Source organism: Procambarus clarkii, chromosome 17 (genome assembly GCF_040958095.1).
Source record: "Procambarus clarkii isolate CNS0578487 chromosome 17, FALCON_Pclarkii_2.0, whole genome shotgun sequence".
In the NCBI taxonomy this organism is placed as follows: domain Eukaryota; kingdom Metazoa; phylum Arthropoda; class Malacostraca; order Decapoda; family Cambaridae; genus Procambarus; species Procambarus clarkii.
In genome coordinates, this window is record NC_091166.1 from 40,981,741 (window position 1) to 41,004,775 (window position 23,035).

The window sequence follows — 23,035 nt, forward strand, 5'->3', positions numbered from 1 at the left end:
TTTCTTGTTCGACTCATTGATTATTGGGAAACACATGTGTCATATTGACCAGTTCAGTTGAACATGGTCCGATGTTCACAATAGTTCAACATAATTTGTGGGTGAACACTTAAGAAAATCTCCGCGTCTCTTCTTAATCAGTTCATCTAAATACGAACCGATTAATAACCACGTCTTATGTTGAACATTTATGTTGAACATTTTTGTTCAACAGAAACTGAAGTAGTCACTTACACTGCCTAAGAAAAAATTGAACTCTTCCCAAAGACCTCATCACCTATACTTTCCGAACCGTTCAACTGAACAAAGACCATACAATTATCGATCTTGCCGAACGGTTCAGTTCAACAAATCCCATGTCTCTCATTAAAACAGCCGAGCCAAAACGCTTCAATTGAACATGAACACAGGATATAACATTGCAATCCTTTGAATGAATTAACTGACGCCACACTACCCCGGAAAATCAAATCAAATTGGATTCTGTTTGGGCTTGAAGAAGTGCTGTTAACGATCACCCAATTGTATATAGGATTTCAGACGAACTATTGTGCATGTTAGTGCCCGGGTGACTGATTCTTAAGATACGCGCAGGCGACTGGGGAAGCGCCCTACGCATCTCTGCTTGGCGCCCTGCGCATCCCTGCTTGGCGCCCTGCACATCTCTGCTTGGCGCCCTGCACATCTCTGCTTGGTGCCCTGCGCATCCCTGCTTGGCGCCAAGGAACAATGGTTCTCCAGCGAGACCAAAGCGTAAGTTTTCGTTGGTTATTTGGCCAGTTTGAAGACCAGGGGCCAGATTCACGAAAGCACTTACGCAAACACTTACGAACGTGTACATCTTTCCTCAATCTTTGACGGCTTTGGTTACATTTATTAAACAGTTTACAAGCATGAGAACTTCCAATTCAACTGTTGTTATTGTTATAAACAGCCTCCTGGTGCTTCAGGGCTCATTAACTGTTTAATAATGATAAACAAAGGCGCCAAAGATTGAGAAAAGATGTACAGGTTCGTAAGTGTTTGCCTAAGTGCTTTCGTGAATCTAGCTCCCCAGGAGGCGTCGTTTTCGTTATAATTCGGCGGCAGTTAGCCTACTCAGCTCTTCCAATATCTCACAAAACACTCGATATGAAGATAGAGAAACGTTTTCAAAACGTTTCTTCTTGCTATTTCACATACATGTATTTCCAATTATTTTAGTACGTCAAGACGTCATAGCCAGCCCAACAGGGCTCGCCTCAAGGAACATCAAGGTCGATCCTTGTCGAACAAGAATACTGAAAACTTCCAAGGATAAAAATTAATTCATCTCCACTACATATATATATATACATCTGTTTGTACAATTAACTGTTAGTGCCATTTTTCGTCTTAGTAAAATGCTGCTGGGCCCGTTCTATTAAAATATTAGTTAGAATTAGAAATGAACTATCAAGATCATTCACACTACATTATCCTAGGCATTCATTCTATGATTGCTCTCTCTCTCTCTCTCTCCATTAGAAAATAACAATTGGGGACACACACACACACACACACACACACACACACACACACACACACACACACACACACACACACACACACACACACACACACATATACACACACTCACTCTCTCTTAACTAGTGTGAACTATTTACAAGGCAATGACCTAACGCAAATGTATACAATAATATTACCAGAGCAGAGAAAGCGTGGGGCAGAAAGTACTATTTTCACTAATAGAACACTCTCCAGTTTTCTCAATTCTTGCCTTATGAAAAGTATGAATTATAAATCTCAACATAATTCCTGGTTCTTATAATCATCCCTGAATGCAAATATTTTTGGTTTTGTTTTAAGTAGAAAAATGTCAATTTGGTTTTTGTTTAGCCATTTCAGAAAAAAGGGGGGCCAACAGATTTTTAAATGGGAATGCGGGTGTATAGATGTATGAGGGTGAAGGAGATAGCAGCAGCAACAGGAGGGAGGAGTGCGGTAGGTTGCTTGACAAACTGCCTCCAACGACACCATCCGACAGTCGTAATGGCTCCGTTGGTCTGCATGGCGGCTGGCATCTCTCCTGTAAACACCGAGGACGGATTAGTTGATTTATAAGTAATTGATACGATATCGCAGCAACTAGGTCGTTATAGGTGATAATATGGTAATGAGTGTTGCAAATTTTCTAATGAGTTGTGAATTTTCGGCGCAAACATCTTTATCTAACAGCTCCTCTACTATTTCTTAACACTCTTATGTCTCCTCTACTGATAATTGTCTTCTGGCTCCTCTACTATCCCACGAGAACAAGAAGGCCATTATTTTCCCCAAGAGAGAGCAAAAAAGTCCACTTATTTCCCCCATGTAAGAATTTCCACAACTGGGAGACTTTCTGTCCAAAAAGTCTCCTAGTCGAGAAGAAAAACTCACTTATTATTATTTTTTTATATACATCTGAAGGAAACTAACAAACCTTTCTGCCCTTAAGAATAAAAAAAAATATGTATAAATTACGTACCACAATGGACGGAAACAACCAGACAATGGTAAAAGCTACTGCAATAGACAGAAACATCCACAATAGACAGAAAAAACTTCAATAGACAAAAACTACAATAGACAAAAACTACAATAGACAAAAGCTACAGTGGAAAGAAACAGCCTCAATGGACAGAAATAACCATGAAAAAAGACAGAAACAGCCACACTAGACAGAAACAGCCACACTAGACAGAAACAGCCACACTAGACAGAAACAGCCACACTAGACAGAAACAGCCACACTAGACAGAAACAGCCACACTAGACAGAAACAGCCACACTAGACAGAAACAGCCACACTAGACAGAAACAGCCACACTAGACAGAAACAGCCACACTAGACAGAAACAGCCACACTAGACAGAAACAGCCACACTAGACAGAAACAGCCACAATAGACAGAAACAGCCACACTAGACAGAAACAGCCACACTAGACAGAAACAGCCACAATAGACAGAAACAGCCACAATAGACAGAAACAGCCACACTAGACAGAAACAGCCACACTAGACAGAAACAGCCACACTAGACAGAAACAGCCACACTAGACAGAAACAGCCACAATAGACAGAAACAGCCACACTAGACAGAAACAGCCACACTAGACAGAAACAGCCACAATAGACAGAAACAGCCACAATAGACAGAAACAGCCACAATAGACAGAAACAGCCACACTAGACAGAAACAGCCACAATAGACAGAAACAGCCACACTAGACAGAAACAGCCACACTAGACAGAAACAGCCACACTAGACAGAAACAGCCACACTAGACAGAAACAGCCACACTAGACAGAAACAGCCACACTAGACAGAAACAGCCACACTAGACAGAAACAGCCACACTAGACAGAAACAGCCACAATAGACAGAAACAGCCACACTAGACAGAAACAGCCACAATAGACAGAAACAGCCACACTAGACAGAAACAGCCACAATAGACAGAAACAGCCACACTAGACAGAAACAGCCACACTAGACAGAAACAGCCACACTAGACAGAAACAGCCACACTAGACAGAGTAAGATTTTTTATTATTTTAGAAACAGCTCTTTATTTCTAATGACGTTCAGCTCATCAGTTCAGACTCAGGAAACCCCATTGTTCCTTGAGCACTTGGGGAGGAGAAAGAGAAGGTTTGGGGGGAAGATACACGTGTCAGAAAGCTGACACGCCAACAGTTATAGTCCATATCAGATTAACCACATAATGAAGCAGGGAAAAATAAAAAGCTATGCTGCCACTGGAAAAGATCAAAATGGAGACATATTCACGACATTCAAAATGCCCAAGAAACAAGTGTGTGTCAAGAAACCCACTACCCCATCAGTCCATGGGGGCAGGATGAGGTTGAGGAGGAGAAATTAAGGAGGTTAAACAAAACAGAAGAGAGAAGAAAGAGAAGGTTTAAGAGAGTGGGTGTAGAGAACAGGAAGAGAGAGAAGGCAGGGAGTGAGTAATGGAAGGGAAGGTGGTACGTGGGAGGGGAAAGTGGGACATGTTAGGGAAGGTGTAACATGGGAGGGAAGGCAGAACATGGGAGGGAGTCAGGGGTCGAGGTGATGGAGCGTCTCACCTTGATGGGAGAATCAATATACACAAATGGAGGAAAGGTGTAGAGGGGAGATTTACACACACCTTGTCAGTCATTGTTGGGGGAGCTGGGGAAAGGGAAAGGGAAAGGAGAGTTGGATGGGAAAGGAGAGGGGAAGGGGGGAAAGATAAAGAGGAAATAGGGATAGAGAAGAGAGAGGAGAGGTAAGAGAAGGGAGAGTAGGGGGGGAAAGGAAAGGGAAGGATATAGATTAGAAACAGTAAAAGGAAGAGAAAAGGTACAATAGGGGGGTAAAATAATGGGGGCAAAGGAGCTAAGGTTAATGGGTTTGAAGGAAAGTATAAGGGGGCATGGCTTCAAATAAAAAGAGTTAGTACAGGAATGAGTTATAAAAGTATATTAAGAGTTTGGACATTGGTAACCACCCCTTCTGTCCAGACGCTGGTAACGACCACCGCCAGCGCCACCGTGGCTCTGGTGGCCAGCCTTGGAAACACAGGTGGGCTCTTCTAATTGTGTTTCCTCCTTATTTACTGCCACATCATCTTGGTACTGGGAGAGGTAAAATGGCACGGTCGTTCTGGACGGAGAGAGAGAGAGAGAGAGAGAGAGAGAGAGAGAGAGAGAGAGAGAGAGAGAGAGAGAGAGAGAGAGAGAGAGAGAGAGAGAGAGAGAGAGAGAGAGAGAGAGAGAGAGAGAGAGAAGGCAGAATGAGAATGAAAATCAAACGCGCGTCCTTGGAGGAGAAAGCAGAAGAACGAGAGGTAGAGAGACAGAAAAAGTAATGGAATAAAGGTGGAAGGAATATGAGGTTGAGGGAATGATCTTGAGAGAAGGGAAAGATGATATATACAGACTCATGAGCTTAGGTATAGCAGCCTTTCTATGTGTTTTTTCAACTTTTCCTCATTTTTTTACAATTATGCACCCACCTCCCAGTAAGGAATATTCACAGCAAAACAAAAGAGTTTAATACAAAGGGACGCTTGAGTACGTGAATATTGCCAGAGACGAAGTAAGGAAGCATTTGCTGAAACTGTTTGCGAAGCACCACTGGAACGGCATTCGAAGCACCACTGGAACGGCATTCGAAGCACCACTGGAACGGCATTCGAAGCACCGCTGGAACGGCATTCGAAGCACTTACCGGAACTGCACACAAAGAACTTTCTGGAACTGCATACGAAGTACTTACTTGAACTGTATACACAGCATTTACATAACTGCAAATGCAGCAGTTTCTAGGATACATTCAACTTACTAGATCTGCATGCAAAGTACTTGCTGGAACTGCATGTGAAACTCCTACTGGAACTGTACACGAAGCACTTGCGGAACATTTGTTGGAACTGCAAATGATTCAATGGCTGGAATTGGGTACGAAACTTTTGCTGGAACTGGATATGAATTACTGGGGGGAACTGCACACTAAACACCTGCTTGAACTGTATACAAACCATTGCTGGAATAGCGTAGAAAGTACTTGATGGAACAGCATACGAAGCACTTGCTGGAACTGGATACTAAATATTTGCTGGAACAGCATACGAAGCACTTCTCGAACATGATATGAAGCACTTGCCGGAACACCATACGACGCACTTCATGGAACTGGATACAAATCACTGGGTTGAAATTGCATACGAATCACTTGCTGGAAATGAATACGGTAAAGCCCGCATGGGAACGAATATCCTCACCCGTAGGTACTATGAGTTTCTCTGACTTCCTGTGTACCTCCATAGACAACCAGCAAGTCACTGTAAACGGGAGACTTTCCGTAATGTTAGCAGACAGCCAACGTAGCACAAATATCCCCCCTCCAAAAGGCAAACCAGGCGGTGTTAAATCACAGACCAGTGTCTTTTACATCCACACCATGCGAGCCGATGGAAGGAATAGCACGATAAAAGGCTACCGGACCATCCGAAGAGACGTGGGTGTCCAGGACAACACCGACATGGGTTCAGGGCTGGAAAATGCTGCCTCACAAACCAGATAGAAATCAATACCAGAGCATCATAAATCAGACAAGGAATGGGCAGGCTGCGTATATCTGGATTGTCAGCGAGCTTTTGACGTTCTCTTCCTGAGACCAGTGTACAAGCTGGACATTGGAGGTACTACAATGGGTACCGGAATTCATAAGACTAGATTCACCTTGAATAGTCATAAATGTGGCGAGATGGTAGGTCCTATTCTATGTCTGCATGATGTGAATGATCTGCTAGAAAGTATATATAGACTTCTTATCATTATTTATTGATTTAGTAACAATTATGAAGATGAATTCGAAGGAACACTAAGAAGCGACAGAAAGACCTGCACAAGCTTTGAGGCAAGCATGTCAAGTGGAGGTTAGAGTTCAACTCCAGCAAATGTAATGTAAGGAAGATGTGTGTTAGGTTCAAGAGCCGAATACAAGATAGCAACAGAGTTGCTATCTCGCTAAACAGTTGCTAAGCAGAGTTGGTTAACAACAGAAGTGCCTTCAGATAAACAAGGAATCATTCAAGGCAATATACGACATACATGAGACCAGCCTTGGAATATGCAGCGCCAACAGTTATAGTCCATTTCAGATTAACCACATAATGAAGCAGGGAAAAATCCAAAGCTATGCTGTCACTGGAAAAGATCAAAATGGAGACATATTCACGACATTCAAAATGCTTAGGGGATTTGACAAAGATTTCCAAGGGAAAGTTCTATGACACGAACGAGGAGACAGATAATCAATAAGTACTCAAATTAACCCAAGGAATAGTAGAAGACATTCATCGTTTAGTACAAACAGTGGAATATATATATTAGAGATGGAGGTTGACTGAGGGCTGAGAGGAGGGGGCCAAGAGCTGAGATTCAACTACTACAAGCATACACTGCATTCCTATTCTGCATCCTGCTCTGTCCACCCTCTTCTCTATCCCCCCGACCCATTCCACCCGCTCCCCCCCCGTACTGATGAAGAGATGAGCTAGTGACAAATGAATAAAAATTATCCCATTCATAGTCTGACGTGAACAGAGGGAAGGGGAAGGTGTGGCCCACCCCCAGGACACAGGAGGGGAAGGTGTGGCCCACCCCCAGGACACAGGAGGGGAAGTGTGGCCCACCCCCAGGACACAGGAGGGGGAGGTGTGGCCCACCCCCAGGACACAGGAGGAGAAGTGTGGCCCACCCCCAGGACACAGGAGGGGGAGGTGTGGCCCACCCCCAGGACACAGGAGGGGAAGTGTGGCCCACCCCCAGGACACAGGAGGAGAAGTGTGGCCCACCCCCAGGACACAGGAGGGGAAGTGTGGCCCACCCCCAGGACACAGGAGGAGAAGTGTGGCCCACCCCCAGGACACAGGAGGGGAAGTGTGGCCCACCCCCAGGACACAGGAGGAGAAGTGTGGCCCACCCCCAGGACACAGGAGGAGAAGTGTGGCCCACCCCCAGGACACAGGAGGGGAAGTGTGGCCCACCCCCAGAACACAGGAGAAGTGTGGCCCACCCCCAGGACACAGGAGGAGAAGTGTGGCCCACCCCCAGGACACAGGAGGGGAAGTGTGGCCCACCCCCAGAACACACTAGGAGAGGTGTGGCCCACCCCCAGGACACAGGAGGGGAAGTGTGGCCCACCCCCAGAACACACTAGGAGAGGTGTGGCCCACCACCATAACACACTAGGAGAGGTGTGGCCCACCACCAGAACACACTAGGAGAGGTGTGGCCCACCACCAGAACACACTAGGAGAGGTGTGGCCCACCACCTAAATACGAATGAATGCTTCAGTTTACTCATGACGTCACTAAAACATAACCAGTGATTGGTTAATTGAACTCATGACGTCACTAAAGGATATAACCAATGGCTGATGTTCCAAACTTCAGGACCAAATGTTTGAACCAATAGGAGCAGCAAGTAAACAAATGCGACGGTGTACGATGTCTCACATAACTCGAGGTGGAAGACGACCAATGGTCCCATTAGGCATGTGGTTGACGACATATTGAAGAAAACGACCATTTCAGCACCACCTGGGCGACGGTTGGGCCATATATGTTAAGAGAGAAGAGCATTATGGTAATGATAGTAATATTTCGCCCACATAATCCCCAACACTTGGCAACAGCGCACCCCAAACGATGCTCATTTGACAATTTTTCCAGTCCATTTGTGGGCCCTGAGACGACAGTGTTGCAAGTCCATTTGTGGGCCCTGAGACGACAGTGTTGCTAGTCCATTTGTGGGTCCTGAGACGACAGTGTTGCTAGTCCATTTGTGGGCCCTGAGACGACAGTGTTGCAAGTCCATTTGTGGGCCCTGAGACGACAGTGTTGCAAGTCCATTTGTGGGCCCTGAGACGACAGTGTTGCAAGTCCATTTGTGGGCCCTGAGACGACAGTGTTGCTAGTCCATTTGTGGGCCCTGAGACGACAGTGTTGCAAGTCCATTTGTGGGCCCTGAGACGACAGTGTTGCAAGTCCATTTGTGGGCCCTGAGACGACAGTGTTGCCGGTCTAGTGTTGTCCCTCTCATTTGTCAACATAACTTAAATTCCTAGAAAAGGCTCTGAGAGGGGCGGGAACACACCAACCCTCATTCACTACACCACAAAAGTGTCCCAACACAGAACCACGAAACACAAAAGTCCCTACAAAAGCACCACTAACCAAAATATAAAACACCACAAACCTGCAAAACCTCAGAAAGCGCCACAAACGACAACACTAACCACGAACGAAACAGTCCTACTCACAAACCACAAAAAGCCCCTAACAAAGCCCCACAAACCACAAAAAGCCTCTAACAAAGCCCCACAAACCATAAAAAGCCCCTAACAAAGCCCCACAAACCACAAAAAGCCCCTAACAAAGCCCCACAAACCACAAAAAGCCCCTAACAAAGCCCCACAAACCATAAAAAGCCCCTAACAAAGCCCCACAAACCATAAAAAGCCCCTAACAAAGCCCCACAAACCATAAAAAGCCCCTAACAAAGCCCCACAAACCACAAAAAGCCCCTAACAAAGCCCCACAAACCATAAAAAGCCCCTAACAAAGCCCCACAAACCACAAAAAGCCCCTAACAAAGCCCCACAAACCACAAAACCCCCCTAACAAAGCCCCACAAACCACAAAAAGCCCCTAACAAAGCCACACAAACCACAAAACCCCCCTAACAAAGCCCCACAAACCACAAAACCCCCCTAACAAAGCCCCACAAACCACAAAACCCCCCTAACAAAGCCCCACAAACCACAAAACCCCCCTAACAAAGCCCCACAAAGGCGGACAAACGAGAGGACTCACCATTGAGGATGTGTATCCTGACGGAGGCGGTGGCGGAGTGGGAGGGGACGCAGGAGTAGGTCCCTGTGGCGGCGTCGTGGGCGTCATGGATCAGGAGGATGGTCTTGGTGATCGAGCCCCGGTCCGTGATCACGCTCACCCGACTGTCCCGGTTGTCGTAGTTGATCACCTGCCGGTCGTTACGGGTTAGGTTAAGGGGGGAGGTTGTCTGGTGGTTGGGGGGTGGTTGTCTGGTGGTTGGTAGGGGGGGAGGTTGTCTGGTGGTTGGGGGGAGGTTGTCTGGTGGTTGGGGGGAGGTTGTCTAGTGGTTGTTAGGGGGTTATTTTATGGTTGTTAGGCGTGTGGACAGTTGTTAGAGCGGGCATGTCGGTCGTTTGGGGGTTGTTAGGAGATGTGGATGACCGGATTGTTCTTAGGGGATTACCTGACGGGTGTTAGGTAACAAGGTAACCCTTGCCTTGTGAGTGTTCCGAGGATTAACCGCTGGACCGTTTGGGCAGGACCGCTGCCCAAGGCCCGGTCTCTGACCGACCCCCCCCCCTCCTGGATAGTAGTCTGGTCAACCAGACTGTTGGAAGCAGCTGCTTGCAGCCTGATGTATTCGTGAGTCACAGCCTGGTTGATCAGGTATCCTTTGGAGGTGCTTATCCAGTTCCCTCTTGAACACTGTGAGGGGTCGGCCAGTTATGCCCCTTATGTGTAGTGGAAGCGTGTTGAACAGTCTCGGGCCTCTGATGTTGATAGAGTTCTCTCTCAGAGTACCTGTTGCACCTCTGCTCTTCAACGGGGGTATTCTGCACATCCTGCCATGCCGTCTGGTCTCATGTGGTGTTGTTTCTGTGTGCAGGTTTGGGACCAGCCCCTCTACTATTTTCCACATGTAAATTATGTATCTCTCCCGCCTGCGCTCAAGAGAATACAGATTTAGGAATTTTAGTCGGTCCCAATAGTTTAGATGATTTACTGAGTGGATTCTAGCAGTAAAGGATCTCTGCACGCTCTCCAGGTCAGTAAATTATCCAGCTTTGAAAGGGGCTGTCATTGTGCAACAGTACTCCACTCTAGAGAGCACTAGCGTCTTGAAAAGTATCATCATCGGTATAGCATCTCTTGTTTGGAAGGTTCTTGTTATAAAACCTGTCATTTTTTTGCAAAAAATCTGTGTATAGTACATCAGCGTTTTGCTTGGCTTCCAGGACAGCTACGGTCATGTCAAATGTAGCTTACATAGCAAGTCAATAAGGACACACTCTCTCTCTCTCTCTCTCTCTCTCTCTCTCTCTCTCTCTCTCTCTCTCTCTCTCTCTCTCTCTCTCTCTCTCTCTCTCTCTCTCTCTCTCTCTCTCTCTCTTCCTCACCTTGTTGTTGTGATACCAGAAGATCTCGGTGGGAGACTCAGGGTTGAAGTTGATGATACAGGTGAGGTTGATGGTTGAGCCCTGATCCACGTAGCGCTCAGCCAACCCCATGATGCGGGCCGTGGGTACTGTAGAGTAGTGGGGACGTGGTTAGTGACAGGTAGAGGTAGTTAGTGACGTGTAGGGTAGACACCTCTACTCTACACCTCAGCATCAATCAACGTATCTCTTCCAGGCAATGGTTAATCAGTCTAAATCAATATATTATTCTCAAGCCGTAAGGAGAATGAACAATAACACTTTAACATAGAGTGCTGCCATCTTGCGGGCACCTCCGTTACTGAGGTGAACCAGTTTAAGAAGGAAACAATCAAGAAACACCGGATTTTACTAAGAAATTCCGTAGGAGCCGTGATGAGGGTTCGAACCTATGTGGATGGATGTTGCCACACACCCTCTAGCCACTAGACAACTGACATGGTCTCGACCAACGACAACAGATCGTCCTGTTGCCCTGGCCGAGGCAGCTTCTGTTTATATCCAATTCAGATTCAGATGAGGCTTAATGTGAACGGAATTCTAACTGGCTCCACGTGAACCTGTCCTCTCACTTAATACGTCGCATTTGTAACGGAATCGACCGTCAGTTCGCTTACGATACCCGTCTATACTATAAGAGTGACTGCCTGCCTGTCTGTCTGTTCAAATTTGGAGGCCACACCCCAGAAGGATTCGAACCCAGACAGCCTGGAGTATAATGCACCATGGCGTACCCGGTTTTGTACAGTCACGGTTGGTCGAGTGGTTAAGAACCGGGTACGTCATGGTGCATAGTGCTCCTGGCTGTCTGGGTTCGAATCCTTCTGGGGTGTTGAGTTTTCAGTTGCATATATGCTTGGGGGGACCATTCAAGCTATATATATATATATATATATATATATATATATATATATATATATATATATATATATATATATATATATATATATATATATATATATATAATCTTCATCCTGTCATCAGAAGACATTTGATGGCGACTGTTTAGACAGTAAGGGCCATAGAGGTGGAGCCTGGTCGATGAATATCACCTTTACTGCCAGCCATATTTAGCCAACATCAAAGGGCGCTACGAGACATGACTTTTAATACCATCTTGGCCCCCATGATGCCTTTTGGGGGCAAGACGGAAGCTAAATGGCTCTTTAAAAATTACGAGACTTCTACCCATTCCATAAACTAAACGAATGGCGCGCTGATAAGAATGGCGCGGAGTATTCGCTTTAGTAATTAGTAGGGTTGGTTGGTGAATGCGAGAGTACAGGTAACTGGTTCAGTGATTAGTGATCGTTCGTTTGTTCTAGGGGAGGGTAATTATGGGTTTGTTGACATATTTATGGGGGGGAGATTACAAGATGGTTTGACTTCTCTTTCTTATGGTGGTTTAGACTGAAAAATCATTCACCTGGGGGTTAATGGGTCTTGTGTTACCGCGCTGTCTTCCTTAACTAATCTTTCCTTTTAACAACCTTTTCCACCTTTAACTAATCTGTTCATCCCTTTTACTCAACTCTCCCAACTTACCTAATCTATCCTCCGCTTCACTACCTTCTGTTTCAATTTCTTTCTCATAATTTTAATAAACCAACCTCTTCAGAATCTACTTAAAAATCTATATATAATATAGCTTACTGGAAGGTGGACTTTAGTAGTCGACAAAACCAAACAATCCAAGTTTGACCAGACCACACACTAGAAGGTGAAGGGACGACGACGTTTCGGTCCGTCCTGAACCATTCTCAAGTCGATTGTGACAATCGATTGTGACAATTCTCAAGTCGATTGTGACAATCGACTTGAGAATGGTTCAGGACGGACCGAAACGTCGTCGTCCTTTCACCTTCTAGTGTGTGGTCTGATCAAATTACTTTAGCCACGTTATTGTGACTCATCGCCTGCAACAATCCAAGTCTTCCTTCAATGTGTTAGTTGAACTACTGGTGGGTGGTTGCTTGATTGTCCAACCCGTCCTCTTAAAATTAACGTCACTTTTCGCTGGTATGCGTGCTATGGCCAAACGTGGACGTAATTTGAAATGAAATTGACTCACAAAAGTGACGTACTGTCCCGTTTTATGTTTGAGTCGTCCGGCTTACTCGGCAAGGTTAGAAGAGGAAACTTTCAATTAACGTTTTTCATAATGTTTTGAAACTTTATGAGAATTTCCTGCCCACCTAACCTATCAGAGGACCCTTAACTTACTGTTGTTGAAAAAAATTCCTAAATTTATTGTCATTCTTTTTTCATTTTCAAATTACGTCCATTTTCGGCCATACGGGTAAACGGCCAAAAGCGATGTTCTTTAAAAAAAAAAAAGTCCTTTTTAAGGGGACAGGTTGACGACTGATTTGTTTCTTTCGAGGATGAGGTCTTCCTTGACAATCCTAGTTTCATCCTAATTACAAATATTTAGCTTTTGATTCACGTTTGTAGGAAGCGCTAAAAACTAAAAACTGAAACATAATAATATGTTTCAGCGCGCAGGTCTTCAGTTCTTCAAGAACTGTTCAAAATTTATTTTTTTTGGCTCTTCAAAAACTTTTCAATTGTTTGTGTTTGTTAATCAAGAGTTGTTTTAAGAAATTTTTGATCTTCTTTTTCCTCAAAATGTTTTGAAGAAATAGTTCATCTCTTCTTCATTTTGGTATAATCGTCCTCAGCCATTGCTTAAGAAAGTGTTAATAATTTTCAAAAATTCTTCAAGAAATTGTTCATTCCTGTTCATGATATTGTTCTACACCAGCTGGTTATGTGGTGAAGAACTACATATAACGGGTCACGAACGTGGTGGCTCAGCCTGTTCTCTTGATCTGCCATTACGTAAAAAAAAAATGCAACTGTCTTGCCTGACCAGAAAACACCAAGTTTTACGACGCTTTTAAGTTGTTACAGCACGTCGTATTTTGAACGTATTGGTCGACTCCGTCCGAAATGCAACGTGACAGGTTGTGCTAAACTACTTCAGATCTGACGCTTGTTAAATTGAGTGAAGGGGGGGGGGCACCGCCTCCCATCACTCGTCTTCACAATAAGGGGGAATGGGGAAAGTTCCTCTGGAAAATGGGTCCTTTTCCTCCAAGCTTTCTATCTCGCGCGAAAGTTGGCGAAGTGGGTAGATCTTCGTCCTGGATGAAGCATGCGCTCTGATTACCGTATTAAAATGTTTTTTATTTATTCATCTCTCTCTCTCTCTCTCTCTCTCTCTCTCTCTCTCTCTCTCTCTCTCTCTCTCTCTCTCTCTCTCTCTCTCTCTCTCTCTCTCTCTCTCTCTCTCTCTCTCCCAAGATAGATTAACAGCTTGACTCTGATAGCTAAAAGTGAGATAAAAATGAACCAAAACTTCCAGGGGAAGCGAAAGCACTAATTGCTAAACAACCATAATTACCTCCCAGTCTAATGACTTGAACGATCAATAACAGGACTAATTAACCCGAATTACACCGTTTTGACCCCTCCGGCCCTTAATCAGCGCGTTCTGAAGTGCCTTCCGCGATGCCTTGCAAGATCCCTGAACTAGCCAGGAAAAATGTCAGCATTTCAATGTATCATTCAACATTTCTTGGGTCGCATTTTCATGTTTTGGGATTAAAAAAATCTGTGTTTGCGTGCTTTATTTGCATTTTGTTGTTTTCATTGCGAGTTGCTGTTATTATTTGATGTTTCATTTAACGAGTTTGAACCAGTGGCTTATAAGTAGATTGATAGACTATGAAAGCAAATGAAGATAGATAGACAAAAGTCTGAGAATTTCTCAGAGAAAAAGAAGAAGTACCAGGGATAAGATATTGGAGAGGGGGAAGGAATCTGTATTAACTGCTTCTCTCTTCTCTCTCTCTCTCTCTCTCTCTCTCTCTCTCTCTCTCTCTCTCTCTCTCTCTCTCTCTCTCTCTCTCTCTCTCTCTCTCTCTCTCTCTCTCTCTCTCTCATTCATTACACAACTCTCACACATTAACCTTAAAAAATACGATTCTTTTACTCTGTAAATCTAATACTTCCTCCCTAGTTAACCTGGGAGCTGTCACACTCTCACCTCTCACTCTCTCTCTCCAAGAGTGGGTCCCTCACTCTCTCTCCCACTCTCGAAGCTCTCACTCTCCCTCCCTGCCTCCCAGGTGCTGGGAGGACCCTCCACATAATCCCACCATTGGCTCTGGGTGATATAGGGGTCTCGCAGTGCTGGGAATTGTCTCACTCCTCACAGCAACCTCCTTGATATATGTACACCTTACTCCACTCCTTACCACGCTCTCACCTAGCGGGTCGAGCTGTAGCTCCCGGGCCCCGAACCCCCCCTGCCACGCTCTCACTTCCTGTCTCAACACAGGAGGGGCCCTGTTCACCTACATGTGTTTGAAGTTGCAACTGTTGTAATATAGGTAGTTACAACTGCTTGTATTTGCAGTTGCTGGGCCATAGTTCTTGGGTCCCGCTTCTCAATTTTTGTTTCGGTTCTGTTGGTTTTGTGTTAAAGCGAATCCAGGTTCTTGTCTTCTGATGGAGAGGAGTTCCACACACAGGGTATCCAATACCAGGGGTGATCTAGTTTACAATTGTAGTTTTCTTTGGGGACATGGGTAATGGTGGTATGTGAGAGGTTCAGATGCAAAGGTTTCGGTCTGGCTGTTAGCATCTCTTTGCTAGGCTAACATTCTTATAATTATTATTATTATTGTTATTATCATTATTATGTTATCATAAAATTTATTTCACTACGCACTACGCTACGACATTTACAACTCGTTACACAAATATTGTAGACAAGATGGAGACACTAATCTTACAGAACAGTGAGTGTATTCACCTAGTTGTATTCACCTAGTTGTGTTTGCGGGGGCTGAGCTTTGCTCTTTCGGCCCGCCTCTCAACTGTCAATCAACTGTTTACTAACTACTTTTTTTTCACACCCACACACACACACACACACACACACACACACACACACACACACACACACACACACACACACACACACACACACACACCAGGAAGCAGCCCGTGACAGCTGACTAACTCCCAGGTACCTATTTACTGCTAGGTAACAGGGGCATTCAGGGTGAAAGACACTTTGCCCATTTGTTTCTGCCTCGTGCGGGAATCGAACCCGCGCCACAGAATTACGAGTCCTGCGCGCTATCCACCAGGGTACGAGGGTGTGTGTGTGTGTGTGTGTGTGTGTCAGCACGAACTCGTGTAATTATTGTGGATATAGAGATTGGTCTCCAGCTCTTCGGTCCTGCCTTTGAAGGTTTAACCGACTGGTTGCAGAGGTTAATGGCTTTATTGAGCTGCTCCTCGTCTACATATGAAGGTGTGGATGGAGTCTGTCTCTTCCACCTCACTCTATGATGTTTAAAAACTCTAATGTTTCTCTTGCTCATATTTCTACTTCTCCATTTAGCCTACCACCCATACTATATACATATTAATCTGCCTGTGGGTCCCGTGAGTACTTAGTATGTGGTGATCATTTCCACCCCAGATTTTTATCTTCTAGCGATGATAACTTTTAGTTATTCCTCGTAACTCATATCAGTTATGGAAATAGATTTATGACCTGAATCGTAGTTCTCCATCTACGATTTGTGTTTATACGAGATAACTCAACGCTGCATATTCCAGAACTGGTCTAACATACGTGGTATAACTGAACACCGACTCCGTCAACTCTCGTCAGCTCGCTAACGAACAACTCGTCCTGGGATTTAATCTCGTAAATTATTTCGCTTCTGTAACTCTGTATTCCTCAGGCGACATCTGGCATCTCCCAAACTGTAAACTAACTTTTTTCGAAATTAATTTTTTTTTTGCGAAATTTGTGCATTGGTTTGTATTATAGATTTCAACACTAACAAAAATATATTACATAAACATGTATTTTTTTGGGTCAGTGTGTTAAGAAAATAAATGTTAATTGAAAATAGTTGAAATAATATTAACACTTCTCTTGTAAATTATCAAATGATATCGTTTGTCATAAATTAATATTCGTGTTGTTTAGTGTCTTTAAATTGACAAGAATAATATTTTATTTGATGAGAAAACCAGTGGGAGCTATGATGGGGATTCGAACCTATGCGTGGAGTGCTCTGTTTTATGCTATATATGAAACACATCACACACCGTTAGGTTTTGTACGTTGTTGTGTTATACTTGGTGGATATGCTAGAGGAAGTATAGAGGTACAGCCCTAGAGGTACAGACCTAGAGGTACAGAGCAAGAGGTACAGACCTAGAGGTACAGAGCAAGAGGTACAGACCTAGAGGTACAGAGCAAGAGGTACAGACCTAGAGGTACAGACCTAGAGGTAGAGACCAAGAGGAACTTTGAGCACATTACGGTCCATGGGTCGAGGCGCGCGTCTGTGTGGCGTGGCTCGCTCGGGGACGATGATTCGATCCCGTGGCGCTGCTCCATTTTCTCAAATATTGACTTAGTAAATATGGGATTTTGTGGATCTGTGTTACTTGTGAGGGACTTGATTTTCAGCTCATTTCTTGTTTTTTTTTTCCTTTTCTATTTTTGTTTGTTTTCCTTGTTTCCCCTGTCCCTTTATTCTTATCGTATTCATCTGTTATTCTTTCCCTTCATCTGTCCCTTCTTCCGTCCCTTCCGCATTCTCTCTTCCACCATCACTCCACATCTTTGACCCTTTCCTTTCTGTTTGACCTCTCCCCATTTCTCTCTCTCTCTCTCTCTCTCTCTCTCTCTCTCTCTCTCTCTCTCTCTCTCTCTCTCTCTCTCTCTCTCTCTCTCCCTCTCTCTCTCTCTCTCTCTCTCTCTCTCTCTCTCTCTCTCTCTCTCTCTCTCTCTCTCTCTCTCTCTCTCTCTCTCTCTCTCTCTCTCATCCCTCCCTCCCATCTCTTATTCCATCTCATTTCCCCCTCTCCCACTTTTCTTCCCACAGCCTTCCTCCTTCCCTCCCTCCCTCCCTCCCTGCCTCTCTCACCCCTTCCCTCTCTCCCTCCATCTCTCCTCCACCCTCACAGTGGCAGGTATAGGATCTCTCCCGCTCTGTGAGTCCTTTGAAGTCAAGTCAATCACATCAACAACATCGTATCCTGGTGTTTCAATCTGTTCTCCCACGTCACTGTAGCGCAGCGGTGCAGAGGCAGGTGTCGGGAGGCTGACACGTGCAGCTGCTGGTATGTTTAGCAGTCCATTAGAGTAAGAAGCTGTTGAGAACTGCTTGACAACAAGTGCAGATGGGAAGCCGAAGGAAATGTTTGTGTCTGCCATCCTTGAAGATTGCCTAGGCATCCAGGTTGCCTAGGCACTCTCACCACACAGGGATATGTATTCATTGTATATATATATATATATATATATATATATATATATATATATATATATATATATATATATATATATCTTGCACCCCCACCTGCTATCTTTCTTTGAACCACTAGCATGTTTAACCCAACTGCTATCTATCCCTCACGGGCCGCTGCAAGCAAGCAACTGCCTGGTGGACCAAGCGCTCACGTGTCAAGCCTGACTTCGGGCCGAGTTCGGGGCGTAGAAGAACTTCCAAGAACCTCGTCCAGATACAATCCACGTATCCATCCTTCACTCAACCACCGCCTATCACGCTCTCAACCACCACTCATCAATCACTCAACCACGCTACAGCCGTCAGCACCAGCACGCCGGCCAATAGGTCAAGAGGTCAGGCAGACGCTAATGCCTCAGGTGAGCTCACTGGTGCAACAAGCGAGCAGCGGGGGACAAGAGCTGGTGTCCAACCGACCACTCTGGGTAAAAATGTGAAAAAAAATAATTGTGCTTTTAGGAAATGGAAAATGAATAGTGATACTCCATTAGTGTGTTACAGGAGGCTTGGTCTCCAGTTGTGAAGGTGTGAGAGAGAGAGAGAGAGAGAGAGAGAGAGAGAGAGAGAGAGAGAGAGAGAGAGAGAGAGAGAGAGAGAGAGAGAGAGAGAATGTGACAAATTAAATGCTAAATAAGAGTATAAAAGAGAAAGAGAACTTACGTTAGATTAGATTAGGTTAGTTAGATTAGGCTAAGTTAGATTAGATTAGGTCAGATCACATTAGGTTTGGGTTAGGCTAGGTTCGGATGTGCTGATTATCTTGAGCTAACTTAATACCCATTTGTATATGTTTAGAACTTTTGGAATATCTCATATTAGTTTAAGTTCTATTGGCACTGCGCCAAATAAAGGCTCATTGAATTGCACAAATAATTAATTGCCAATGACAATAATAATAATAATAATATCTTATTTCCAAAATCATAAATATTTTTCAATTTGCTTTGTACATTTTCACAGTCGTTTCGAAAATCAAATAAAATATCCGTTTTTTTAACATAGAAAACGGTCTAGAAATCCACTTTCAAATCCCTGGATTCGCCCAATGCAGCGTTCGCGAACAGCCCCCCCCCCACACACGTAATCCACATGGGGGATCGAACGGTAGGCCTCATTAATCTACGATCAACGTCAAGGCCACAATGCCATGGCTTCACCCCTATTTACCCCTTCCCCTGAGGGGCTGCAATACATATTTCTCAACTAGCAAGTAATGATATCCCGCCGTCGCCCTCTTGCCAAACTCCCGCGCGCGCGCGGAGTGATACATGACCGCCATCAGCTCTGTTGACGAAGACTGAGTTAGTCCTCCGCCGCACCAAGTAGTTCCCCATTTTCCCGCACAAACCAGCGGAAAAGTGTAACATCAATCATGGATGAGGATTGGGGATTGATGACGCGGCTGACATGGAGGATGTATCTCGACGGGCAATTGATGCGTGGCGCGATCCATTACTTCCCGATGATTGATAGACACTCTAGATTTTTTTTACCCCTCAGAAATGACTGAATATTAAGCGTTTATATATATATTTAAAATGACACTATTTTTGCCTAGGATACACGAAGCCAGAGTACTACTGTTACGCTAACTTATATATATATATATATATATCCCTTGAAGGTCTATTATAAAGGCAGGATAATCAAACATTTCTTGATAAAGCTAGACAAAGTAGGCCTATACGATGAGACATAAAGCTAAGCTTCGAATCTTGTCAGGGAGAGAGTTATTGGGTCATTAGGACTGGCATACTGAGGTCTTACAGCCATAATGTCCATCCAGTTTCAGCCATCTTCATCCACGCAATCAACCATATTCACCCAATCTATCATCTACAAAATCCATCATCCATCCTATAAGCAAACCAGCTATACCACAGTCCGGTTAGTAGCTTTACCCAATCAGCAGCGTACCCAATCACCAACTCACCCAATCAGCAACCCCCCACACCTACACAATCAACGACCCAGCTTGGCATCCAGTGGTTAATACTCAGGCTCCTAACTCCTCTCTTCTCAAGAAAGTCTGACCTTAAAGACTGCGCAAGTCTTCCGCGTCAGTCAAGTCTCAAAGTCTTATCGCTGTAGGAAGAAATACGCCGACATTATTTCAAGTTCTTAAAGTGAATTAAGGAAAATAATGACTTAGGAACTTGATTGATCAGTTAGGATAATAATGTAAGACTTTGCTTGTGTACATAAGATTCTTGAAGATCAAGTGCCGTAGAAGGCTGACATTAAACAGGTGATAGGTGACAGGTGTGCCAAACAGGTGACATTAAACAGGTGATAGGTGACAGGTGTGCCAAACAGGTGACATTAAACAGGTTATAGGTGACAGGTGTGCCAAACAGGTGACATTAAACAGGTGATAGGTGACAGGTGTGCCAAACAGGTGACATTAAACAGGTGATAGGTGACAGGTGTGCCAAACAGGTGACATTAAACAGGTGATAGGTGACAGGTGTGCCAAACAGGTGACATTAAACAGGTGATAGGTGACAGGTGTGCCAAACAGGTGACATTAAACAGATGACAGGTGACAGGTGAAACAAGTCACTTCCTTTCAGTGAATAAATAAACGGTAATTACTGTGGAAGAAAAAGCTTGTACTTTCTCCTCATAAACACACACACACACTTGAGACAAAGAAAAACACTTGACAAGCACTCATTAAGTCAATGAACAGACTGAAAGCTCCTTCATTTCCTTCCCTCTTACTTCCTCCCCCCTCTTCCCTCCCACTCGCTTCTACCATTACTCTGCTTCCCCCTCCCACTTCCCCCTCCCACTTCCCCCTCCCCAAAAAAGCTGCCAGCCACAAAGACTTTCCCAAGGGAAGTGAAGGAGAAAGAGGGAGTTGAAAGTTAAGGCCTTAATTACAACAGGAGCAGGTGTGACGGACAGCCGAGAATAAATGTATTCTCACTCCTCCCTTTGGGATGGATAGAGAAAGAAGGAGACATGTTAGATATAGAGAAGTAAAGGTACTAAAAGGGAAGGGTAGGGTGGAAGGCACTCTGGTGGACACCAGGAAGAGGTAATAAAGGAGTGTATAAAGGGGGGTAATAATCGGTATAAGAATGGGAACGTAAGAAAGAAAAAATGATGGGTAGGGTTATGTTAGGTCACGTTTGTTTAGAAGGTTGGGGCATGGGAGTGTGTACTGTAAAAGGGCAAGAGTCAACAGCAACAAAGCCAGGACTATGGTTCATGTTGGGTAGGTTGTGTATCAGAGCCGATTGGACAAGACGGCGTCTGTGTAGAGTAGAGGCAGGAAAGATTATTTTACGAGAATACCAATCAGTTGGATGATTAGAATCCCTAACATGACTGAAGAGAGCATTGTTTGTGTCTGCAAACTTAACAGTTCTTTTGTGCTCCTTAAGTCTGTCATTCAGTGTACGGCCAGTTTCACCAGAGTATTGGAGAGGACAAGACGAACAGGAAATAGAGTAGACACCAGCAGCATTAGAAGCAGGAGGAGCAGTGTGAACCTAGATTACTATGAAGAGTGTTACTTGGTCGAAAAGGCGAGCTTTATGTCAAGAGGACGAAGGGTATTAGTGAGATTTTCTTACTTCAGATATGAAGGGAAAGCAGAGCCCGGTGGTACTAGTGTTGGAAACAGGTTTAGGATGAAAGAAAATTAGTTAAGCTTGAGAATAGACACAGTTGATAAAGGGTAACCAAGGCGAGAGAAAGATTTGTAAATTAAGGAAATTACACAATCAACTTCATAATGGTCCACTGACGGACCGAAACGTCGTCGTCTCCGCATCTTCTGGTGTGTGTGTGGTTTAATCTTCACCAGTAAGATGATCCAGAGAGCAATCTGCCAAAACTGTTAAGTTATACATTGAAAAAAAAATAAGACAGCAGCCATAGAAAACGCAGAGATAGTAAACAAAAACATGCCGAATATACCTTAGAGAGAGAGTATGACATATCACCTCGCTAGAACGTCGATATACCCATAGAACAACGGATAACTGTGCGCTTAAAGACACAGACAGAGACAGATAAAAAAACTAGACGGGCAACTCACCGAAGACGGAGAGGTAGACGGGAAAGGTGATGGGGTCAGTTTGGTGGGTGTTGACCTGACACTCGTAGCGGCCGGAATCCCGTGGCTGCACTGAGTTGATCTTGAGAATCCACGACTGGGAGTTCGAGTCGGGTGAGTGGATCACTTCGAACCTGTCGTCGGCGGTGTAGGTGTACTGCGCCACCGTCAGGATGTGCAGGTCCGACACCCTGATCCACGACACCTGAGGGCACGGCGGGGAGAGACAGAGAGAGAGATGTTAGACTGGTGTTTGTGGTAGCTGGAGCTATTGCTGCTGCTGGGGGGGAGGCTTCTTTGTGCATGTGGAGCTCGCTGGATGTATGTCTGTGAAGCGGGTTTGGTATACGTGTGTGGAACGTTGATGTATGGTGTATATAAAGCTAGCAAGGTATACACTATGTTAAATAGTATAGGGGTTAACATTGAGTTTGACACTAGTAATAGGAGGAGGTCAGATACTAACCACACCACTACAATAGTGGTTCACACTCACCACACCACTACAATAGTGGTTCACACTCACCACACCACTACAATAGTGGTTCACAGTGACCACACCACTACAATAGTGGTTCACACTCACCACACCACTACAATAGTGGTTCACACTCACCACACACTATGGTTCACAGTGACCACACCACTACAATAGTGGTTCACAGTGACCACACCACTACAATAGTGGTTCACAGTGACCACACCACTACAATAGTGGTTCACAGTGACCACACCACTACAATAGTGGTTCACACTCACCACACCACTACAACACCCCCACAAACAACAACATTACTTGTTCTTCACACCAGGAGGACTACAT

At 44.6% G+C, this 23,035-nt stretch overlaps 1 protein-coding gene and 1 long non-coding RNA gene across 11 annotated transcripts in view; one reads left to right on the forward strand and one right to left on the reverse strand.

Annotated features, from left to right (window-relative positions):
- LOC138365529 (uncharacterized) overlaps positions 1-23,035 on the forward strand; it is a 560,302-nt gene that overhangs the window by 51,457 nt on the left and 485,810 nt on the right. The gene's annotated exons all lie outside the window — the stretch shown is intronic.
- Positions 1-23,035, reverse strand: part of LOC123772470 (zwei Ig domain protein zig-8) — a 327,791-nt gene that overhangs the window by 1,404 nt on the left and 303,352 nt on the right. For all 7 annotated transcript variants that reach the window (XR_011228883.1, XR_011228882.1, XR_011228879.1 and 4 more), the window contains exons 4-7: positions 22,195-22,417; positions 10,753-10,880; positions 9,395-9,563; positions 1-2,068 (exon numbers count right to left, since the gene is read on the reverse strand). The exon at positions 1-2,068 is cut by the window's left edge. Coding sequence is in view for 1 of the 7 variants with exons in the window: in XM_069325885.1 (XP_069181986.1) it covers positions 1,911-2,068; positions 9,395-9,563; positions 10,753-10,880; positions 22,195-22,417 (678 nt within the window). In the remaining 6 variants the exon portion in view is untranslated. The remainder of the gene's footprint in view (positions 2,069-9,394; positions 9,564-10,752; positions 10,881-22,194; positions 22,418-23,035) is intronic.